Source organism: Myotis brandtii, unplaced genomic scaffold (genome assembly GCF_000412655.1).
Source record: "Myotis brandtii unplaced genomic scaffold, ASM41265v1 scaffold53, whole genome shotgun sequence".
NCBI lineage: Eukaryota > Metazoa > Chordata > Mammalia > Chiroptera > Vespertilionidae > Myotis > Myotis brandtii.
The window spans coordinates 6,668,112-6,686,360 of NW_005369942.1; the positions used below are offsets into that span (position 1 = coordinate 6,668,112).

Sequence of the window (18,249 nt, forward strand, 5' to 3'; positions counted from 1 at the left end):
AGCTAAGGTTTAGGGAAGTGAGAAGAGAAATAATGATTTGATTGACAGAGTCAGGGATATTTAGTGTAAGGATGATGTGAAGCAGATGACAGAATTCATTGACACTGTGGCTCCTGGACTAAATGACTGTAAGAAAAATTTTAACTTTATAGATATAATAATCTACAAACTTTCCATTTTCTTGTTAATTTACACAAAATTTGTCAGAGAAATACTATATTTTCATTGACCTTTATGAAAATATTTATTGTTGAAATGTTTTCACATTATACTTGAAAGAGGTTATATTTATTACTAGAGGCCCAGTGCACGAAATTTATGCACTGGTAGGGTCCCTAGCGGCTGCTGGCTGCTGGCCGGGGCCTCCCTCCCTTCCCCTGGCCGGCCCCGCCCCCTGGTTGACCTCCCAGACAACTCCCTGTCGAGGGGACAATTTGCATACTACGCTTTTATTATATAGGATGATTTACCTTAAAAAGTATAGAGAAGAAATGATTGATATGGTCATCTACTATACTCCTATACATCAGGTTTCTCTGTTAGCCACAGGTCAGATTCTGGTTGTTTCCATTCTTCTCCAAGCAGTGTGTTAAAACTGAAAGGCTTGAAGTATTCCAGACGGTGGCTAAATGGAAAGAAAAAGAAGGTGGGAATTGAAATAAATTATGCGTTTGAAAAATAGGTGACCTGAAAGGCTATTCATTCTGTCACATCTGTGATAGGACAACATTCTATTTTAAGAACACCAAAGGTAAGATATATTCTGTATGTATAATTTTCTCACTCTAGCTCTCAAACATTAAGCTCTGAAAACATTCACCCACATCCCAAAGCACTTAAAATGTATCCTCAAAACCTGACTCATTTCATTTAGCCTTAAACAAATCATATTATATTTTTACAGATGTTTTTACATTTAAACTTTGACATACTTTATATTTTAGAAGTTTCTAAACTTCTAAACTACTATTTTAGAAGTTTCAGCTCCATAGATAAGAGGATAGACTCCTTTGCCCAAGCAAAGGAGGTTGAAAGAGTGTTAATCCTAGCTCTTTTCTTCCTGGGAACGTCCTTTAACTATTATGGAGATTTCTATTGTGGTTTAATTGGCAGAGAAAGGTTTAGCTAACATGCTGCAGTGGAACTCAGCTCTGCAGCGGATCACTGCCTTGGCTGGGCCCTGGCCAACGGCATAGTCGCACTTTTACCTAGGGTAAGCCTCCAATAACAAATACATTGAGGAGTCGAACATATTATAGCACTAAGGGGATAAAATATAAGAAGATATTAGCTGGTAAAGAGCCAGAGAAACAAGCCATCTTGATATAAGGGCCCTGAGTCACTTGCATTTAGATCCTGGGCCCATTCTGCTTACCTGGCCAGACTGAACCAGTTTGAGTCTCAACTGTCAATCCCAGATGAAGAGGTTCAGGAACCAACAGTGAAGGTTAAGAGAAAAGAAGGGAGGCTAGTTAGGAAGTGTCAGGACTGGGGAGAAAAGAGGAAAGAGCGCAAAGTGTGTCAGGCAGAAAAAAAGGAATAGGCTAGAAGAGATGAAGGCAAAGTGAGTGAAGAAAGAGTATGACAGGAAGGAGAAGGCAAACAGGGAAATGAAGGACAGCATTTTCAGGGGTAAAATGACAGGAGAGTCAGTCCGCCATGGTGCAAAGTCCACGAGTGTTAGCAAAGATAGCTAGATATTAATAAAGGAAGGGAGCAAAGGAATCAGACATTATTAAGTATAATAAACTAGGAAGCTGAATCGGACACTGAGCCTGCTTCAGTAGGAGGTTGAACATTCACAGGCTCCCCAGGGGCCTGCTGTATCGGGGCCTAATCCCTGAAGAGGACAGGAAGGTCCATTATTGGTCATTACTAGGGGAAGAAGAAAAACAGCTGGAGAAATTCCTCTGCTGGACACATGCCCAGTAGAAGCCAAGATGGTGCTGGGGGAGGTAAGCGCTTGCCCAATAGAGACCAAGATGGTGACCATGGCACAGCGCCAGCCAGAGCACAGCTGGGAACACAGACTAAGCGAGTCAGTGAGGACAGGGACTGAACTTGACTGAACCAATGGCACAGAATTCATGGGCACTGGCCTTTGCTCTTGACTTGATGAAGACAAGGCTGGACTTCTTTCACAGCGGGACAGAGCTGAATCCAGGGCAGTCCTTTGATTTTGCTTCTACAATAAATCTTACCACTGCTTCTCATCCTCCCATACATGGGTCTCCAGAATGCTTTCCTATCACTCTGTGAAAGGTCCTCAATTGTCTGTTAGCTCTTCTGAACACACACACTCGCCAGCTGTCTTGGCCACACTGAGTACACTCAGAGAGCTAGAGAGCAGGAATCCCAGCTTGCCCTAGGACAGAATCTGGCTTTCCCAAGGGAGTAAAGCTTGCTGCAATCCATGAGGCGTTCATATGGCTGGACAGGAGCTATATTCTCCTTAGGTGACAGCTTCAAAGAGATACGACTCAAATTGGGCAAGTGTAGGAGATACCTGGGCTTACATGCCTGGTGCCCACAGGGGCCAATATCTCTTGTAATAAGTCCACAGGCATAGCTTCTAGGGTCTCCACAGAGAATATGACTGTTAAAGGGAAATCCAAAGCAATGCTGTCCCCGTCAGGTATTTATAATTTATTCATAAAACTATCTGTCCAGATGAAATTTAGCAATAAGGAGTCATCTTTGTTATAAGTTATGTTGCCCAGAAACCTAGTTGACATTTTTATCCTTATAAGGTTACTAAGGGAAGACAGCTAGAGAGTTAATTGAAGGTGATATTCTCAAGCAGCAAGGGAAAGAATTTATTAACCCTTTGAATCTGAATGTCTCTGGCCAGTCAGCTCTGAAAGGGATGATAAATGAGTTTGTAACAATACTTCTATAACAGCTGTTGCAATATTCACTAAGCAAGATTTTTCTCATATTGCCATGGAAACATAAGTGCTGTACTTATAGCAGTGAGAGAGACTAAGCGGGTCTACAGTCTGTCAAGTATTTACTAAGAACCATCAGGGAACACAGTACCCTACTAGGTGCTTGTACACATGTCTCCTTTGACTGAAAAATGTTATCACTGCTCTACCAAAAATTAATTTCCAAAAAACCCCTCACAGTTGGAACATATCTTCATTCATTTTCTACTTACAAATCAGGTTTTTGTCCTGGTTGCAGTTCATGCTGAGGTACAGGGTAAAGAGCTTCATAGATTCTTTTATCTTTAGATCCATGAATTGCAAATGAATTGAATTTTGTCACGTTTGGTGGAAAATAACTCCAAGGAAGATAAGCTCTGCCTTCCCATTTTGTCTCTCCTCTGGACACTTCGAATGATAGAGCAAGTTCTTGCTACAGAAATGATATGTGAAATATAAAAGGTAAATTCAGATTTATAAGTTAAACATATATATTAAATATTATAATGTATACATAGATCTTATACACTTAAGAACTTTGTCTCATATTTTTATTTACTTACTTTCCACACATTTCTTCTTCCAGATAATAAAAGCACCAAATGTTGTCCATGGCTGTGGAAATTAAAATTCCTCATGAGTGTATGAAAGAAACAAACATTATTTTCTTCACTATTCTTTATATCTGCAATGTATGTAACTAAATTTCCAAATAATCAAAAGATGGCCCTAGCCAGTTTGGCTCAGTGGATACAGTGTCGGCCTGTGGACTAAAAGGTCCCAGGTTCGATTCCGGTCAAGAGCGCATGCTCAGGTTGAGGGCTTGGTCCCAAGTAGGGGGCGTGCACGAGGCAGCTAATCAATGACTCGCTATCATCACTGATGTTTCTATCTCTCTCTCCCTCTCCCTTCCTCTCTGAAATCAATTAAAAAAAAAAGATGCAAATTGAATACTGGATAATTATAGGAAGAGCCAGTGTTCAGTTACTTAGAAATGCCATCATTTTCCAGATGATTATAGTCAAAAGCTACACATGGCCCTAACCCAGTGATGGCGAACCTTTTGAGCTCGGCGTGTCAGCATTTTGAAAAACCCTACCTTAACTCTGGTGCCATGTCACATATAGAAATTTTTTTATATTTGCAACCATATTAAAACAAAGACTTATGATAGAGCGTCAGCCTGCGGATGGAAGGGTCCCAGGTTCAATTCTGGGCAAGGGCATGTACCTTGGTTGTGGGCTCATCCCCAGTAGAAGGTGTGCAGGAGGCAGCTGATTGATGTTTCTCTCTCATTGATGTTTCTAACTCTCTATCCCTCTCCCTTCCTCTCTGTAGAAAATCAATAAAATATATATATTTTTAAAAAGCTACACATGTTCAGATTGCTTTTTATATTATTTAAATATAAAATTATATAAAAGATTTCAGTCAGAAGATGAAAACTCAGCAAAGGGGTGGGGGATATTATAGTATTTGGCATCTATAATAATAAAAGCGCAATATGCTAATTAGACCAGAGTCCTTCCAGAGGAAGCTGGGGCTTTGGGGGAAGCCCGAGTCTCAGGTGCCAGAGGGAAGCCGGTGCTGATAGGTTGGGGAAAAAAGGCCTATTCTTGCACGAATTTCGTGCATTGGGCCGGCCTCTAGTTTATAATAAAACTAGTTTCAAAAACAAAAGTACCCTAAGAGAAGCTGGCACCAATTTCCAGGTGAATCCAACAACTTTACTAAAGGTTATTTCTATAAGAAAACTGTATTGAAGCTCATGAGGAATAAAGAAAATATAAAATATAGGTTGTCTAAAACTGTATCTGTCTGCCTCTTGTGTTTTCCTGCTTTCTACCATTAGTTCAGACACCAATGTCACATTTTCAAAGAGAAACACAACATATCCTCAAAAGGAAAGTCTAATAAAAGAGCATAATTGGGACTAGCCGGGTCAATAAGAATCAAAGATTTTCGAGTAGTTACATGAAAGAAATTTATTGTCTCTGGAAAAGACTATATCTAAACACTTCTATCCAGATAGTCTATTGTAAGCTTTTCAGGGAGGATTTCCTTCCGAAAACTATTCTAACACATGACAAGTATTCTTTCCTCTGCTTATTTTTATTGTTATGATGCAAGCTTAATAATATCCTAGGAGAAGTAAAAGTTCTTGTAAATGAAAACAATAATATTCTTCACATTGTTTTCCTAGAGACTAATTGTTACAGGAATTGATTGCCTGAAGCAAAACCTTGATTCTTGATTATTGATTGTCCTGATATATATGAAACCAAACTACTTTAAGGATTTTTTAAATTTTTAGAACTTATTAATTTTGTACATAATAGTTATTATGTAATATCTTAACAAAAGAGAATCTAATTATCCTATTCATCCAGTGCTAAGTAATCTCTTTATGAAAATAAACTGGTATTTTTATCTAATAAAAGTAAAACCAAGAATGAAACTTTAGAATTCTAGTAGATCCAAGTTTTTTACTGTCTTGTAGACAAGTTATAAATCTATTTGCCTTAGCTTTCTCACCTGTATGGTGAAAATAATCACACAATGGATGAATATTTTTTTTACTCATGTGACAGTTTATGACAATCATATTTTTCAATAAAATATTTTGGCATGTTAGTTGAAAGGTAACATACAAAGATACTAGGTTATTCCTCTGAAAAATATAATTGGAAACAGCTACATTTTCCACATTAGAGTTAGCGAAAAAATCAAATTAAGGGAAAAGAAAATGATACCTAAAATTTTGTTTAAATTGATTGTTTGGAACTTCTGCCCAGCCTACAAAGGGACAAAGGCTAATGGATACTAGATACTGAAAGACATTTAAATGCCATTTAAAAGGATAATCACAATACAAAAAAAATATTCATTACTCAATATTTTACTAACTTAAAATTTGTTATAATATAGATGAGAGGTGGGCATAAATTCATTTTTTCATATCTACAGGACAAATATTGTCAACTAGGTAAAGAAGGTTACCAAAGGAATGGTTAAATTTGAACAAAGAGAGTCCAAGGTTAACACTTTAAATAAGTCTAGCAAAAACCATGTGTGATTTATCCCTGGCACTGAACACAAAGTGACATAGTACACACTCAATAAATAAATGAGGACTACTGTACAGCCTATGAGGGAAGGCGGGGGGTGAGGGGGTAAGAAATCAACCAAAGGACTTGTACACATGCACATGAGCATAACCAATGGACACAGACAGTAGGGGCGTGAGGGCTTGTGCTGGGGGATGGGGGTGGCCAGGGAGAGGTCAATGGGGGGGAAAGGAGACTCATTTAATACTTTAAACAATAAAGAATTTAAATTTAAAAAAATGAGGAATAAATGAAGAAACACGTGAATACATTATTAACAAATACATAAAATGAAAGTGTAATGTAGTTATTTAAAAAATTTCCTAAAAGAAACATTTTCATAAATTAGTTTAATTTATTATATCTATACGTCTCTATTTCTGAGTAGCTAGGACATAATGCCAATTTATAGAATAAATAATGAGTTTCTGTTTTATTATAATATTCATTTGCAAAAAAAATTATTTTCAAATTTATTAAAAAGACCAACTACATCGTAAAATGAAAATAACATCAACGTACTATTTTCAAATATCTGTAATATATACAGAGTGTGACAAAAGTAGGCTTACAATTGTTTGTATGGGAAATAATACAATAATTAATAAATAATAATATAAAAATAAACTCTGTTTTGTATACTCACAACTTTAAACCTACTTTTGCCAAACCTGTTTTAAACATACATTTTAAATTACACAGTTATTTGAAAATAAGAAATTATACATGGTTCAGATTGGCATTTGCCCTAGTTTATTGAAATTAGTAAATTTTTACTATGACCACATGATTTATACTTAGAAAACAATGTGTTCAAGTAATATAGTAATGAGTTAGAAAAAAAAATTTTATACTTACGGGCAAAGTTCAACTTCTAAGTACTGTTCAGTTATGTCATTCAAGAAAAATGCTTCTACAACTTTTGAAAACAGAGATATAAAATATTGAGAATTTAATTATGCTTCAACAAAAATTATTTATTTATTCCTTTAGAGTATAAAATAAATTAACTCATTATTTTTAATTATAGCTGTATCCTCAGTAGGGAAAGGGACAAAGAAAATAAATAGACATTGCTTAGAAATAAATCACCATCAAATTTTTCCATATCAGATTGCCATAAATTAAAAAGATGAGTAAAGCCTAGTGCTGGTGAGGTTGTAAAGAAATCAACATTATCATATAGACTTTAGGCCAATTATCTTTTTCTGATAATCTATCTTAAGGAAATAATCAGACAACTAGAAAAATAAGTAAATATAATGCTAGTCATCAAAGTATTGCTCAAAAATTAGATATTACCTAAATGGTTATCTCCTATTATATAGGATCATTGCCTATTATATAAATAAATCTTCTATTATATAGGAAAGCTACCATATAAATTATGGAATTTATGTATTCTATGTATGGAACCATTAAAATCAAAGACAGTTAAATATTTTTTGATATGAAAACATATCCATGATATTTGACAAGTAGGCTACAGAGCAATAACCAAATCAGCAAATAAGTAAACCTTTCAATGCTGCAAAGAGAATAAGGGGCCAGGGTCATGAAAAATCTTATATAGAAATCATATTAAGAAGAACTTATCTGGGGAGGAGCAGAAGCCTGAGAAGGTTTTTAAGTAGCTGAATGATGACTTTAAATTTTTCTTTTTAAATGTATCTTTATTGTTGAAAGTATTACAGAGGTCCCCTTGTTCCCCTATTGATAGATCACTCTGGCTTTCAATAGAGAAGGATAAACTTAAGGGCAAAGACTATTTAGAAGTCTCTGTCCTATTTGAGGTAAAAGATGATAAAGAGATGATGGAAATGAAGAAGGGGTACTGAAATAGAGAAACATTTAGGAGGGAAAATTGGTAGGACTTAGTAGATAAATCCAAACATAGAGAGTGAGAGAGAATATCTTCGAAAAAATTCACATTTCTATGTTCAGTGATTTGATGTATTTGACTGCCATTGATTGAGACTGGGCAATTAGGGAAAGAGCAGGTTTATGAGAAAAGTGGATAAGTTGAGTTTGGGACTTGTTGAGTAGATAAGTCCCACTGGTGTGTACACCAATGGGAAGCTGATATATATAAGCTCTGTATCAGTAATAGACAACATATGGTTAACATTTTATAAATTAATCTTGACAAAATGCATGGCATACAGATGGTATAAAGTAGATGTTAGTAGGGACTAGAAGAATCATCCAAGGTTTCTTTGGCCCTGGACGATATGGCTCAGTTGGTTGGAGTGCTGTCCTGTGCACTGGAAGGACATGGGTTCAATCCCAGGTCAGGGCATATACCTGGTCACGGGTTCAATTTCCAGTCAGGGCACATACCTAGGTTGTGGGTTCAATCCCCGGTCAGGGTGCATTCGAGAGGCAACTGAACACTGTGTCTCTCTCACATGGCTGTTTCTCTTTCTCTCTTTCCCCAACCCTCTCTAAAATCAATTTTAAAAAAAAGGTTTCTTTGAATAAATGGAACTTGATTTAGACTATGTGCATTAGACGCAGAAGGAATAGAATGAGAAAAGGTACATGGGTGAGAATGTGCATGGATAGTAGCCTTTTAGAAATCAAGAGGTTTTGGTTGAATATGATAGCCCCATTCATGAGTCCCCAGAAAGTTTAAAGGAAGGATTTGAACTTTATCTCAGGAATAGTAATGGCTTGTGACCTGGGGAATGGCATCATAAAGAGTCTTTTTACAAAGATAAGTTTGGTAGCTTAATTAGGAGACATTAGACGGGAATCATATAGCAAACCTGAAAGTGTAATTTTATGGTGTCTTTTAACCTTCGTTTGATATGTGAGATTACTTGTCAGTACATATAAAATAAAAACTACATTTCATATTGAAGTTGATAGTGTTTCTATAATAAGTAAAACACCCTAAAACTTCCATCAAGAAAGTTTATAAGGTTAAAGTGGCAATCTGAAGACAAAACAAGAATGCTGAACTCTTCTCAGACTAGGTAACAGAAGTAAAGGAAGGACATATGGCAGCAATTTGGAAGTCTGGATTTGTAATTGCCATTTTTCACTGTTCTAGTTATAGAGTTAAAGTCGCATAGGTAATGGTGAAAAAGTCAGAATGAGAGATTGGTAGGAAATATCACACACTGCATATGTCAGTTGCTCAGAAGCACTCACTTCCTTACAGCAAGATAAAATAATAGCTCTGTGAGAGGTTATTATAAAAAGATTTATGTCTGCAATAAAACACCGTACTTCCACTTACCTTCATAATCCCACAGTCCCTTGAAAGGCTTTCCTGGTTCTCCAAGCGGGGCTGGAGGATCATTGAAAAATGGAGCACTAACTTTCAACATCACTCCTCCATCACCTGGGTTCAGCCTGACAAACACTGGTTCATGCGTCACTGGAGAACCATCCCAAGTGTGTTCAATTTTAAAATCCATCTTTAGACACTAAAGAAAAAAAAGACATATTAAAACAAACTCTTTAACAATATAGAAATGTTTTCTTTAGTCAGAAATGAAGTGAAAATTTCCAATAAGCCAGCAGGACGACAGCAGCGTGACGAGAAGAGGGTTCTGAGAGTCCAAAGGCCATTTGTGCTATGGCAAAATAATGGACACTGAGTTTTACCATAAAATAGGTAGTTGGACCCAAAAAGCTTTGAGACTTTAAGTCTAGACCCAAAATTGTTTCTTTTTACAACTGTAATTAAGCCCACTGCAGAAACTGTTCATGTACTTAACAACTATAAGCATTATGAGTTTTTATGCCATTCTTTGTCATTTACTGTAAAATGTGCAGGTGTCTAAACTATTGGGTCCCTTGAGAACCAAGATCTTTAAAATAAAATTCAATTTGAATAAAATATTCTATCATTCAGCAGAAGCATTTCTGTTAGTACCTATTCTTTTGGTTAAAACTCTGTTTTTTTTGGGGGGGGAAGGGGACTCCAACTACTTGAAGGTTAGTAAACTTTAATATTGTCTTCCTTGTTCTCAGGGTATAGATTTTCTTAATCTATTTCAAAAAAATTTAAATGTGTTTTTATTGATTTTAGAGAGAGAGGAAGGGGGAGGGATAGAGAGATAGAAACATCCACGAGAGAGAAACATCATTGACTGGCTGCTTCCTGCATGTCCCCTATGGGGATCAAGCCCGCAATGTGGGCATGTGCCCTGACGGGGAATTGAACCTGTGACCTCTTGGTTCCTGGGTCAGCTCTCAACCTCTGAGCCTGCTAATAGCTGGGCTTCTTAGTCTATTTCAAAGTTTAAATGCTGACAGATTCTTTTTCCATTTTTCTAAGGGTGAAAAGAGATTAATCAAGCACTTTGGTCATTTAACACTTGAAATATCAAAAAGTGACACAAGCAGTATTTGCATTTTATACTGTTTTTCCAAAGATTAAATGGAAGGACACATTATTATATTAATAAAATTACATATTGTTGAAAACTACAAATTGGGCATTTTATAAACATTATCTGATTTAATTTCACTAGAAACTAGCAGATGAACTATTATTATCCTCAATACAAAAGGAGAAACTGACTTGTTGAAGGTCACATAGCAGGCAAATCAAGAAATTGAAACAATGCCAGCCATGTTTACCCAGATGGAGTCATTTTAGGAATCTGGAGGTAGATGAAAACCTTATTTTAAGGGTAGTGAATTCTCCAAATTATACTAGATTCATATGCCATGTTCAGAGGAGAATCTTGATTAGTAAATGATGATATTTTCACACTGAAATTTATATACCTGAAATCTTTGAAGGCATTTCCTTATTTCATATGTTATTTTTATTGCAAGTAGTAAAGTACTAAATTTTCAATACATTTATTTCATTGAATGTGTATGGAGTACTAGCTATGTGTCAAGCATTGGAAGATCCAAATATATAAGCTCTGTGTCACATAAGGAATCCAACATCTCTGAAAACCTTTTTCTGAAGTATGTAGTGCCCTGGCCAGGCTCAGTTGTTGGAGCATCATCCCATACACCAAAAGGTTGCAGGTTCCATTTCCAGTCAGGGCACATACCTAGGTTGCAGTTTCTACACCCAGTCAGGTGCATATGGTGGCAACCAATAGATGTTTCTTTCACATCAGTGTCCTCTGTCTCTATCTCTATCTCTATCTCTCCCCCTCTCTCCCTTCCTCTCTCTCTAAAAGCAATAAACACTGGAAGCATGGAACAGAGTGTGGAATCTCCGAGGGAAGGTGGGGGGGAAGGTGAGGGGGGGGAGGTAGTCAACCAATGACTTTGTATGCATATATGCATAACCCATGAACACATACAATAGGGTGCTGAAGACCTGGGGCAAGGGTGGGGGGGAGAGGTTGGAGGGAGTCAATGGGAGATAAACTCTAAAATTAAAAAGTAGTTCTGGTATTACAACCCATTTGCAAGTAAAAGCATATTAGAAAAGGATAAGTTTAACAATTTATATTGAAATAAGCTCAGTGAGTGATAAGACTATAAATATAAATTGATCCTGATTTATGTGGACTTTAGTCCTGACCTGCATGGAATAAAACATTAATAATACATTTATTTTCTTTAGTTAAAATATCTAGATACCTTCTTCAAAAATAAATCTATATCCTCTACCCCAAATTTTGGTAAGTATCTTCTTATTGCATATAGGAAGAAATAAGAATAAATCAAGATATTAGAAATGCTCATTAAAGCTGATTCTGGTGGCAATATACTGAGGGAACATGCTATTTTCCTAACTTGGAATTTGACAATCCTGGCAAAACATAGCTCAGCGACTAAGAAATGTTAGTAGATTTACTCATTCTCCATACAAACATCATATTCACAAAATGCTGCACACATTAAAGGGTCCCCGATTCTATTCAATGGGTTTCCACTAGAAAATTTTCAACTTCCAGCTCTTTCAGACAATCATCTCTATCTCTAATTGCCATATTCAGTGATGAGCTCCTAAAAGTGGCTTGTCACTTCCATGCACACATGGTGGTCAGATTTCAAATTACTTCCAAATCTAATCTCACCTGAAGGATAAGAGATTAAAAGATAAAAGCAAAGAGTACAAGACAGTGGTACCTCAAGTCTTTCTACCAGTTCCTTATGCCTTTTCCCCTAAGTTTTTTGTGTGTTTTTTTTTTTTGAGCATTGTTTGAAAATTACTGCCAGAAATATTGACTAGACTTCCACCATCAGGGAGGAGAGTCATGGCTGACATGACCAAGGGTAGAATATAGTTTTGGCTTTAATTGCATAAAATTACATTATTTTCTTATCTGAACAACAAATTTGTTAATCTGCTTAGAGAACACTCGTGTCAGTCCAACCATGCATAATATTGATAGTAAAATTACCCTAACAATTACAGTCTTGCCAACTAGTTTACAGTCTAATCTAAATATAGCATGGACCCAGAAAGAGACAAATGATTATCTCTTCAACTCCCTGGGGATACCCAAGACTGTCTCCTGAGGCTTAACCTCCACCACCTTTCAATTTCTTGTTTGCACATGTACCCAGACAATTAAATAGTCAATGCACTTTTTCAGTACAGGTTGGTGTGCTTCCAGTAGCACTGGACTCCCTGTCATTCTCTATTGCCCCTGCACTGCTCCATTTTGACTCACAGCACTTAAACCACATGACCTACTTGTTTAGTGTCTCTGCTTTCCCATATAGAATGCCTGTAACAGGAACTCAGTTATTTGTTGAGTGAATAATTGTTCTAGTCTCTGGATCTAAAATTTCATGACTCTAAGGTTTTATGAAGGAGAAATCAACTGTGTTAGTGGTATCATTTTCTCTTTCAACACTACATACCAAAATGACAGATAACTGAGATGATATATCGAGAAATTTCCTTTCAATTTAGTTTATCAAAGATTCATTAGCTACTTACAGTTTTTTCAGGCACCATGCCAGGTGCTAGGGAAGTAAAGTATAAGAAAGACTTCTATGGGGAGTCGAGCTAATCAACCAGGTCCATTATCAATTGGTTCATTTTTGCAGACCAATGAAATAAAGTTAGGTCCCTACACCAAACTAAGTTTCAAATGAATCAAAGATTTAAAGATAAAAATCAAGCCATATAAAAACAAGAAAGAAAAAAGTGGGAGGATTTTAAAAAAGACAATAGTAGAAAAAGCCTTTTAAAATATAACCCCAAATCCAGAACATATAAACAAAAAAAAAATGATAGATACATTTGGCTTAAAAGCAGAAGTCTGCCTATCCCCACTAAAAAATAAAACCCTCACCATTTCAAAATCAAAACATAGTCTGGAGAAAAATATCTACAACTCATATTTCAGACAAATAACTAATTTATTTAATCTTTAAAGGGCTCCTACAAGTCAATAAGGAGAAGACCAAAATCCCAACAGAAAAATGGGTAGAGATATGAACAGCTAATCCACAGAAAGAAAATGCAGAATGTTCAACTTCACTTATAATGATAGAAGTTGGTTAGTGTGTAGCATGTTAGTTAAAGTGTAGCGTGTTGACCTGAGACATCAAGGTTGAGGGTTCAATCTCCGGTCAGGGTACATACAAGAAGCAACTAATGAATGCATAAATAAAAACACCAAATCAATGTCTCTCTGTCTTGCTCTCTTTCTCTATCCCCCTCCACTTTCTCTCTCTGAAATCAATCAATAAATTGTTTTTAAAGAAATGCAAAATAAAAAAATAAATTACTATTCTTCACTTAGATTTTCAAGGATCGGAAAGTTTGATAACATGCTAATGAGGACACTGAGAAGCAATCACACTCTGCTGTTGGGGCATAACTGGCACGGCCTTTGTCAAGGGCAACCCCTCAATAGCTATCTAAATAAAAAATGCAAATGTCCTTTGACTCAAAAATTCTAGTTCTAGAAGTTATTAGACCTGCACATATTCAAAGTAACATAAGTGTAAAAATATTCACTGCAACGTTGTTTAGAATAACAAAATGTTGTAAGCAATTTAAATACCCATCAGTAGAGGACTGATACAGAAAATATACTATATCATATAAGGAAATACTACATAGCTGTTAAAAAGTGAGGCACCTCTATACATACATCTAAAATATACTAAGTGGAAAAAAAGCAAGGTGCAAAAAAGTAAATATTCAATTAATAAAAAGGAAGACTAATTGCGTGAATGCATACAGTATCTCAGGAAGCATAAACAAGCCAGTGGCAGCAGTGGTTGCCTCTTTGGATCTACCTAACACAGGGGAGGAAGGGAGACTTACTTTCAACAATATCACTTTATTGTTTATTTATTTTTTTATCTATTTGAATTTATACTATGATAGATACACATTACTATTCAAAAATACATGAATAATTTAAAACTCTTGTTAAAGTCTAATTTAAGGCTAGGTCTCTCTCTTTTTTTTTTGTTAATCCTCAACCAAGGATATTTTTTCCATTGCATTTTAGAGAGAGTAGAAGGCGGGGGGGAGAGAGAGAGAGAGAGAGAGAGATGAAAGAGACACATTGTCTGCGGCAAGAGCCCCAACCTGGGTTGGGGATCTAACCTGCAACCCTTTGATGCACAGGCAGACACTCTAACCACTGAGAAACACTGGTCAGAGCGAAGGCTAGGTGTCTTTAAAATGTATGGTAACTACCTCTTTTCTTTTCTCCTTTATATTATGTATGCTGAACCTGTCTAAAAAGTCAGAATGGATATTAGGAACATTACTTAAAGAATATATTCATTCAAGGTGATCACCACCTTGCTATGTAATTTTAATGTTGGCTCTTAAACTTTCTTAAAAGAATGTTTACTATTAATCCTGTTTTTTCCCCACATTTTAACTGCTATTCTTCAAATTACTCTTTCATCAAAAAAGGTCAAAATTAATTTTAAATTATTTTCATGCTTTCCCTATATGCAAAGCCATTTAAAAGGACGTGAAGGGAGAAAGGGGAGAAAGAAGTTCAGAGTATTAAAAGCTTAGGAGAGGGGGGAAATTCCACGGAGGTTAAAAGAAGGGAATTATGGAAAAGGTGTTTCTCAGCAGAACGTTTTGCAAGGACAATTTCCAAATTCCACAAAATTTTCTTTAGTTTTCTACAAAACTTATTTCTTTTCCGTTTCCATTCTCCACATACACACACACACACCTTCCCCTCCAGTTAAAAGAGAAAAGGAGAAATGAGGAAGTCAGGCCGAAAGAGGGAGCAAACTGTGCCAGCAGGAGGAGGCAGCTAAATAAGTTACCAGAGAAAAAGCTAAGGACAAGAATGGGGGGAGGTGCAAGGAATGAGAATGAAAAAGAAAACAACAACAACAACAACAACAAAAAAAACATAAGAGAACACAGACCAGGAAGCTCTTCCTCCACCAGGCTTGCTACATCCAGCTGACTTCACAGGAGAGGACTCAGCTTAGGCTCCGCCCAGCTGCCTACACATTCTAGGGGTGGAGCTTGGAGGACTGAAGCAGACACCTGATTTTTCTAGGAAAGAAAAATGTTGAAGGACCATCAGTGAACATCTGAAGACTCTTGAAGTGTGAATGGTTTTCTAGATGGAAGAGTAACCCCACAATATAAATCCTGTGCAACAACTTTAAAATCAACTGCAAAGTATTAAGATTAAAATAGAACATGTACAATGATAATTCACTAAATGCAACTAAATGCTAATTGGCTATATAAGCCAAACCTGGAAATTATATTATACCAGCTATAAATAGTATTACCCTAGCTGTAAATTATATTACTCTACTGAGAGGCATCTACATAGTGGTCAACAATGGTGACAATGGAACCAGAGTGCCTGGATTCAAATCCCAATTCAGACACTTTCTAGTTGTTATAATCAGAAAGTTATAAAATAATTTTAAAATAGCACATACTTTAAAAGGTTTTTGTAAGAATTAAATTTGTATATATCTACATATTAGTATATTATATATATTTATATTTATATTTAAACAACAGTGAAAAGTAAAAGTCCTAAAATGTTCTTTGACTAGCAATTGTTGGCATGGGTGTTTTCTTAAAAGAAAATAACAGCTGCTGTCTTTGGTAACAGAAAAGGTAGATTTTCAAATGACTTTATATCTTGACCTCTTTCTGCAATAATGGAGTAGTTCTGTATTGCTCCATATAAATTACAGAATAAATATAGAAAAGGGGACATCTGTAATACAACAGTAAAAATAAATTTTTTTTAAAAATAGAAGGGGTAAAAAGCTGGACTAAATTTCACCTTTTCACAGTTTCATTTTTAAAAGTTATATGTAGAATATATTGATCATGAATTGATTATAAACTTGCTTTTTCTGAAATTTTTAACATTTTACTCAATTACATGAGCATAAGGGATATTTTCAGTCTCATAATCTTCACTTACTTACAATATTTTTAAAAATATCTACCCAGCCCTAACCGGTTTGGCTTAGTGGATAGAGCGTCAGCCTGTGGACTGAAGGGTTCCAGGTTCGATTCCAGTCAAGGACATGTACCTTGGTTTCGGGCATATCCCCAGTAGGGGGCGTGCAGGAAGCAGCTGATCAATGTTTCTCTCTCATCGATGTTTCTAACTATCTATCCCTCTCCCTTCCTCTCTGTAATAAAAAAATCTGAAATATATATATTTTAAAAAAATAAAAATATCTACCCTATTATTCTAGTTTTATACATCTGTTCATGCAAGAAATTCATTTCAAAGTTTGTGCCGGTGGGTATTATTGGTGCTTTTTGAACTGAAGTGGTTATCTTATAGGAAACAAGACTATGAAACAGGTAGTCTGACCGACCCTTGAGATCATAAAATATGGTTAAGTGTTCTAGAGATGTACACCTGGTTCTGGTTAGTTCAGTTCCACCTGTCCAAGCAGTTTCATTATTTATCGACCTATTTGCCTACATTTACTGTCTCCATCAACAGCGTCGACTTATTGTTTCTATATAGGATTAGAGGTATCCAGGATGTGCTTGCTCTTTGCTTTCACCAACACTAATATATCTTATCGACTTTCAGTGTAAATGTAGAATCAAGTTTATACCTACTTGTTTGATGCCAACTTAAACCACAATATGACAATATTCAAAGTTCAAATGTAAGAGGAGATACAAGCAAGCCCTTGGGGAGTCAGCGAGAAGTTCACGAAGAAAAAGTCATACACTGACCTTTGAAAAAGAGTGGGAGCTTGCACACTCAATTTCTCCTTTCAACAAGTTTTAATGATAACTTAATGGCTGCTAAAAGCCAAATTAAGTTCAATCTTCACTAACTCAAAGCTAAATTAAACTTTTGTATGGTCATTAGATATACCTCCATAATTAACATAATTAATCTTTAGAGCAGTGGTTCTCAACCTTCCTAATGCGGCGACCCTTTAATACAGTTCCTCATGTTGTGGTGACCCCCAATTTTATTGTTACAAATTGAACATAATTAAAGCATAGTGATTAATCACAAAACAATATGTAATTATATATGTGTTTTCCGATGGTCTTAGGCGACCCCTGTGAAAGGGTCGTTCAACCCCCAAAGGGGTCACGACCCACAGGTTGAGAACCGCTACTTTAGAGGAAGGGACCATCATATTCTCTTAATAATGAATATGGAGAAAGCCCATAACAGGACTTTAAATACGTACCTATTTGGACACCGTTGAACAAATTTTTTAAATTTCTCAATACATTCTGCTAACATTACTTTGTGTATATAACATTATGAGCACAGGACCACAAAATTTAACTGTTAAAGAAAAAGCCAAATTGAGCTACATCTATGACATGTCTGTTTAGTGAAACTACTTAAATCCATAAAAACAGTCTATTAAAAAGCACTAAAACTATTGGCTAGTTCAAGTTAACATTTATATTGCTAGCATTGAAATTTCCTCCAATGCTAACTGTTGAAAAAAAAATGATAGGGTTTAAATCCAGACAAAATCAATTTTTAATAATGGGAATTGTAATCCGCCCATAGATGTAAAGTTTTGCCTAATTCTTTTCTTGCAAAAATGTAATTTTTGTCTTTCCCCCTTTGGGGGAAGAAAGTTATCTCTAGAGAAACAACTGCTGAATTTGCAGGGCTTTTGGAGTACTTCTAACTACATGCCTCATTGCTACTCAGTTAAATATTCAAACAACTGTCTCCTTTCTCCAAAGACCGGAGAGGGTGAGGACGGTACTTCGTTTCTGGAGATTACCGAGTCCTCACTCAGAAAGCCTCCAGCGGGTCAGCCTTGGTGTGGCCTCTGAAGACGCCAGTCTGACT

At 36.0% G+C, this 18,249-nt stretch overlaps 1 protein-coding gene across 3 annotated transcripts in view; it reads right to left on the reverse strand.

The window, feature by feature from the left end:
- Positions 1 to 506: 506 nt before the first annotated feature.
- Positions 507 to 18,249, reverse strand: part of LOC102251750 (chromosome unknown open reading frame, human C4orf33) — a 21,205-nt gene continuing 3,462 nt past the window's right edge. Inside the window, exons 2-9 of one of the 3 annotated variants that reach the window (XM_014548997.1) lie at positions 11,848 to 11,853; positions 11,603 to 11,605; positions 9,279 to 9,468; positions 6,893 to 6,953; positions 3,491 to 3,542; positions 3,161 to 3,360; positions 2,788 to 2,857; positions 2,466 to 2,564 (exon numbers count right to left, since the gene is read on the reverse strand). In XM_014548997.1, the coding sequence (XP_014404483.1) occupies positions 2,481 to 2,564; positions 2,788 to 2,857; positions 3,161 to 3,360; positions 3,491 to 3,542; positions 6,893 to 6,953; positions 9,279 to 9,459 (648 nt within the window). In that variant the 5' untranslated portion in view covers positions 9,460 to 9,468; positions 11,603 to 11,605; positions 11,848 to 11,853 and the 3' untranslated portion in view covers positions 2,466 to 2,480. Of the gene's footprint in view, positions 626 to 2,465; positions 2,565 to 2,787; positions 2,858 to 3,160; positions 3,361 to 3,490; positions 3,543 to 6,892; positions 6,954 to 9,278; positions 9,469 to 11,602; positions 11,606 to 11,847; positions 11,854 to 15,337; positions 15,432 to 18,249 lie in introns of those variants that run through there. The other 2 variants (XM_014548996.1, XM_014548998.1) reach the window with 2 other exon arrangements.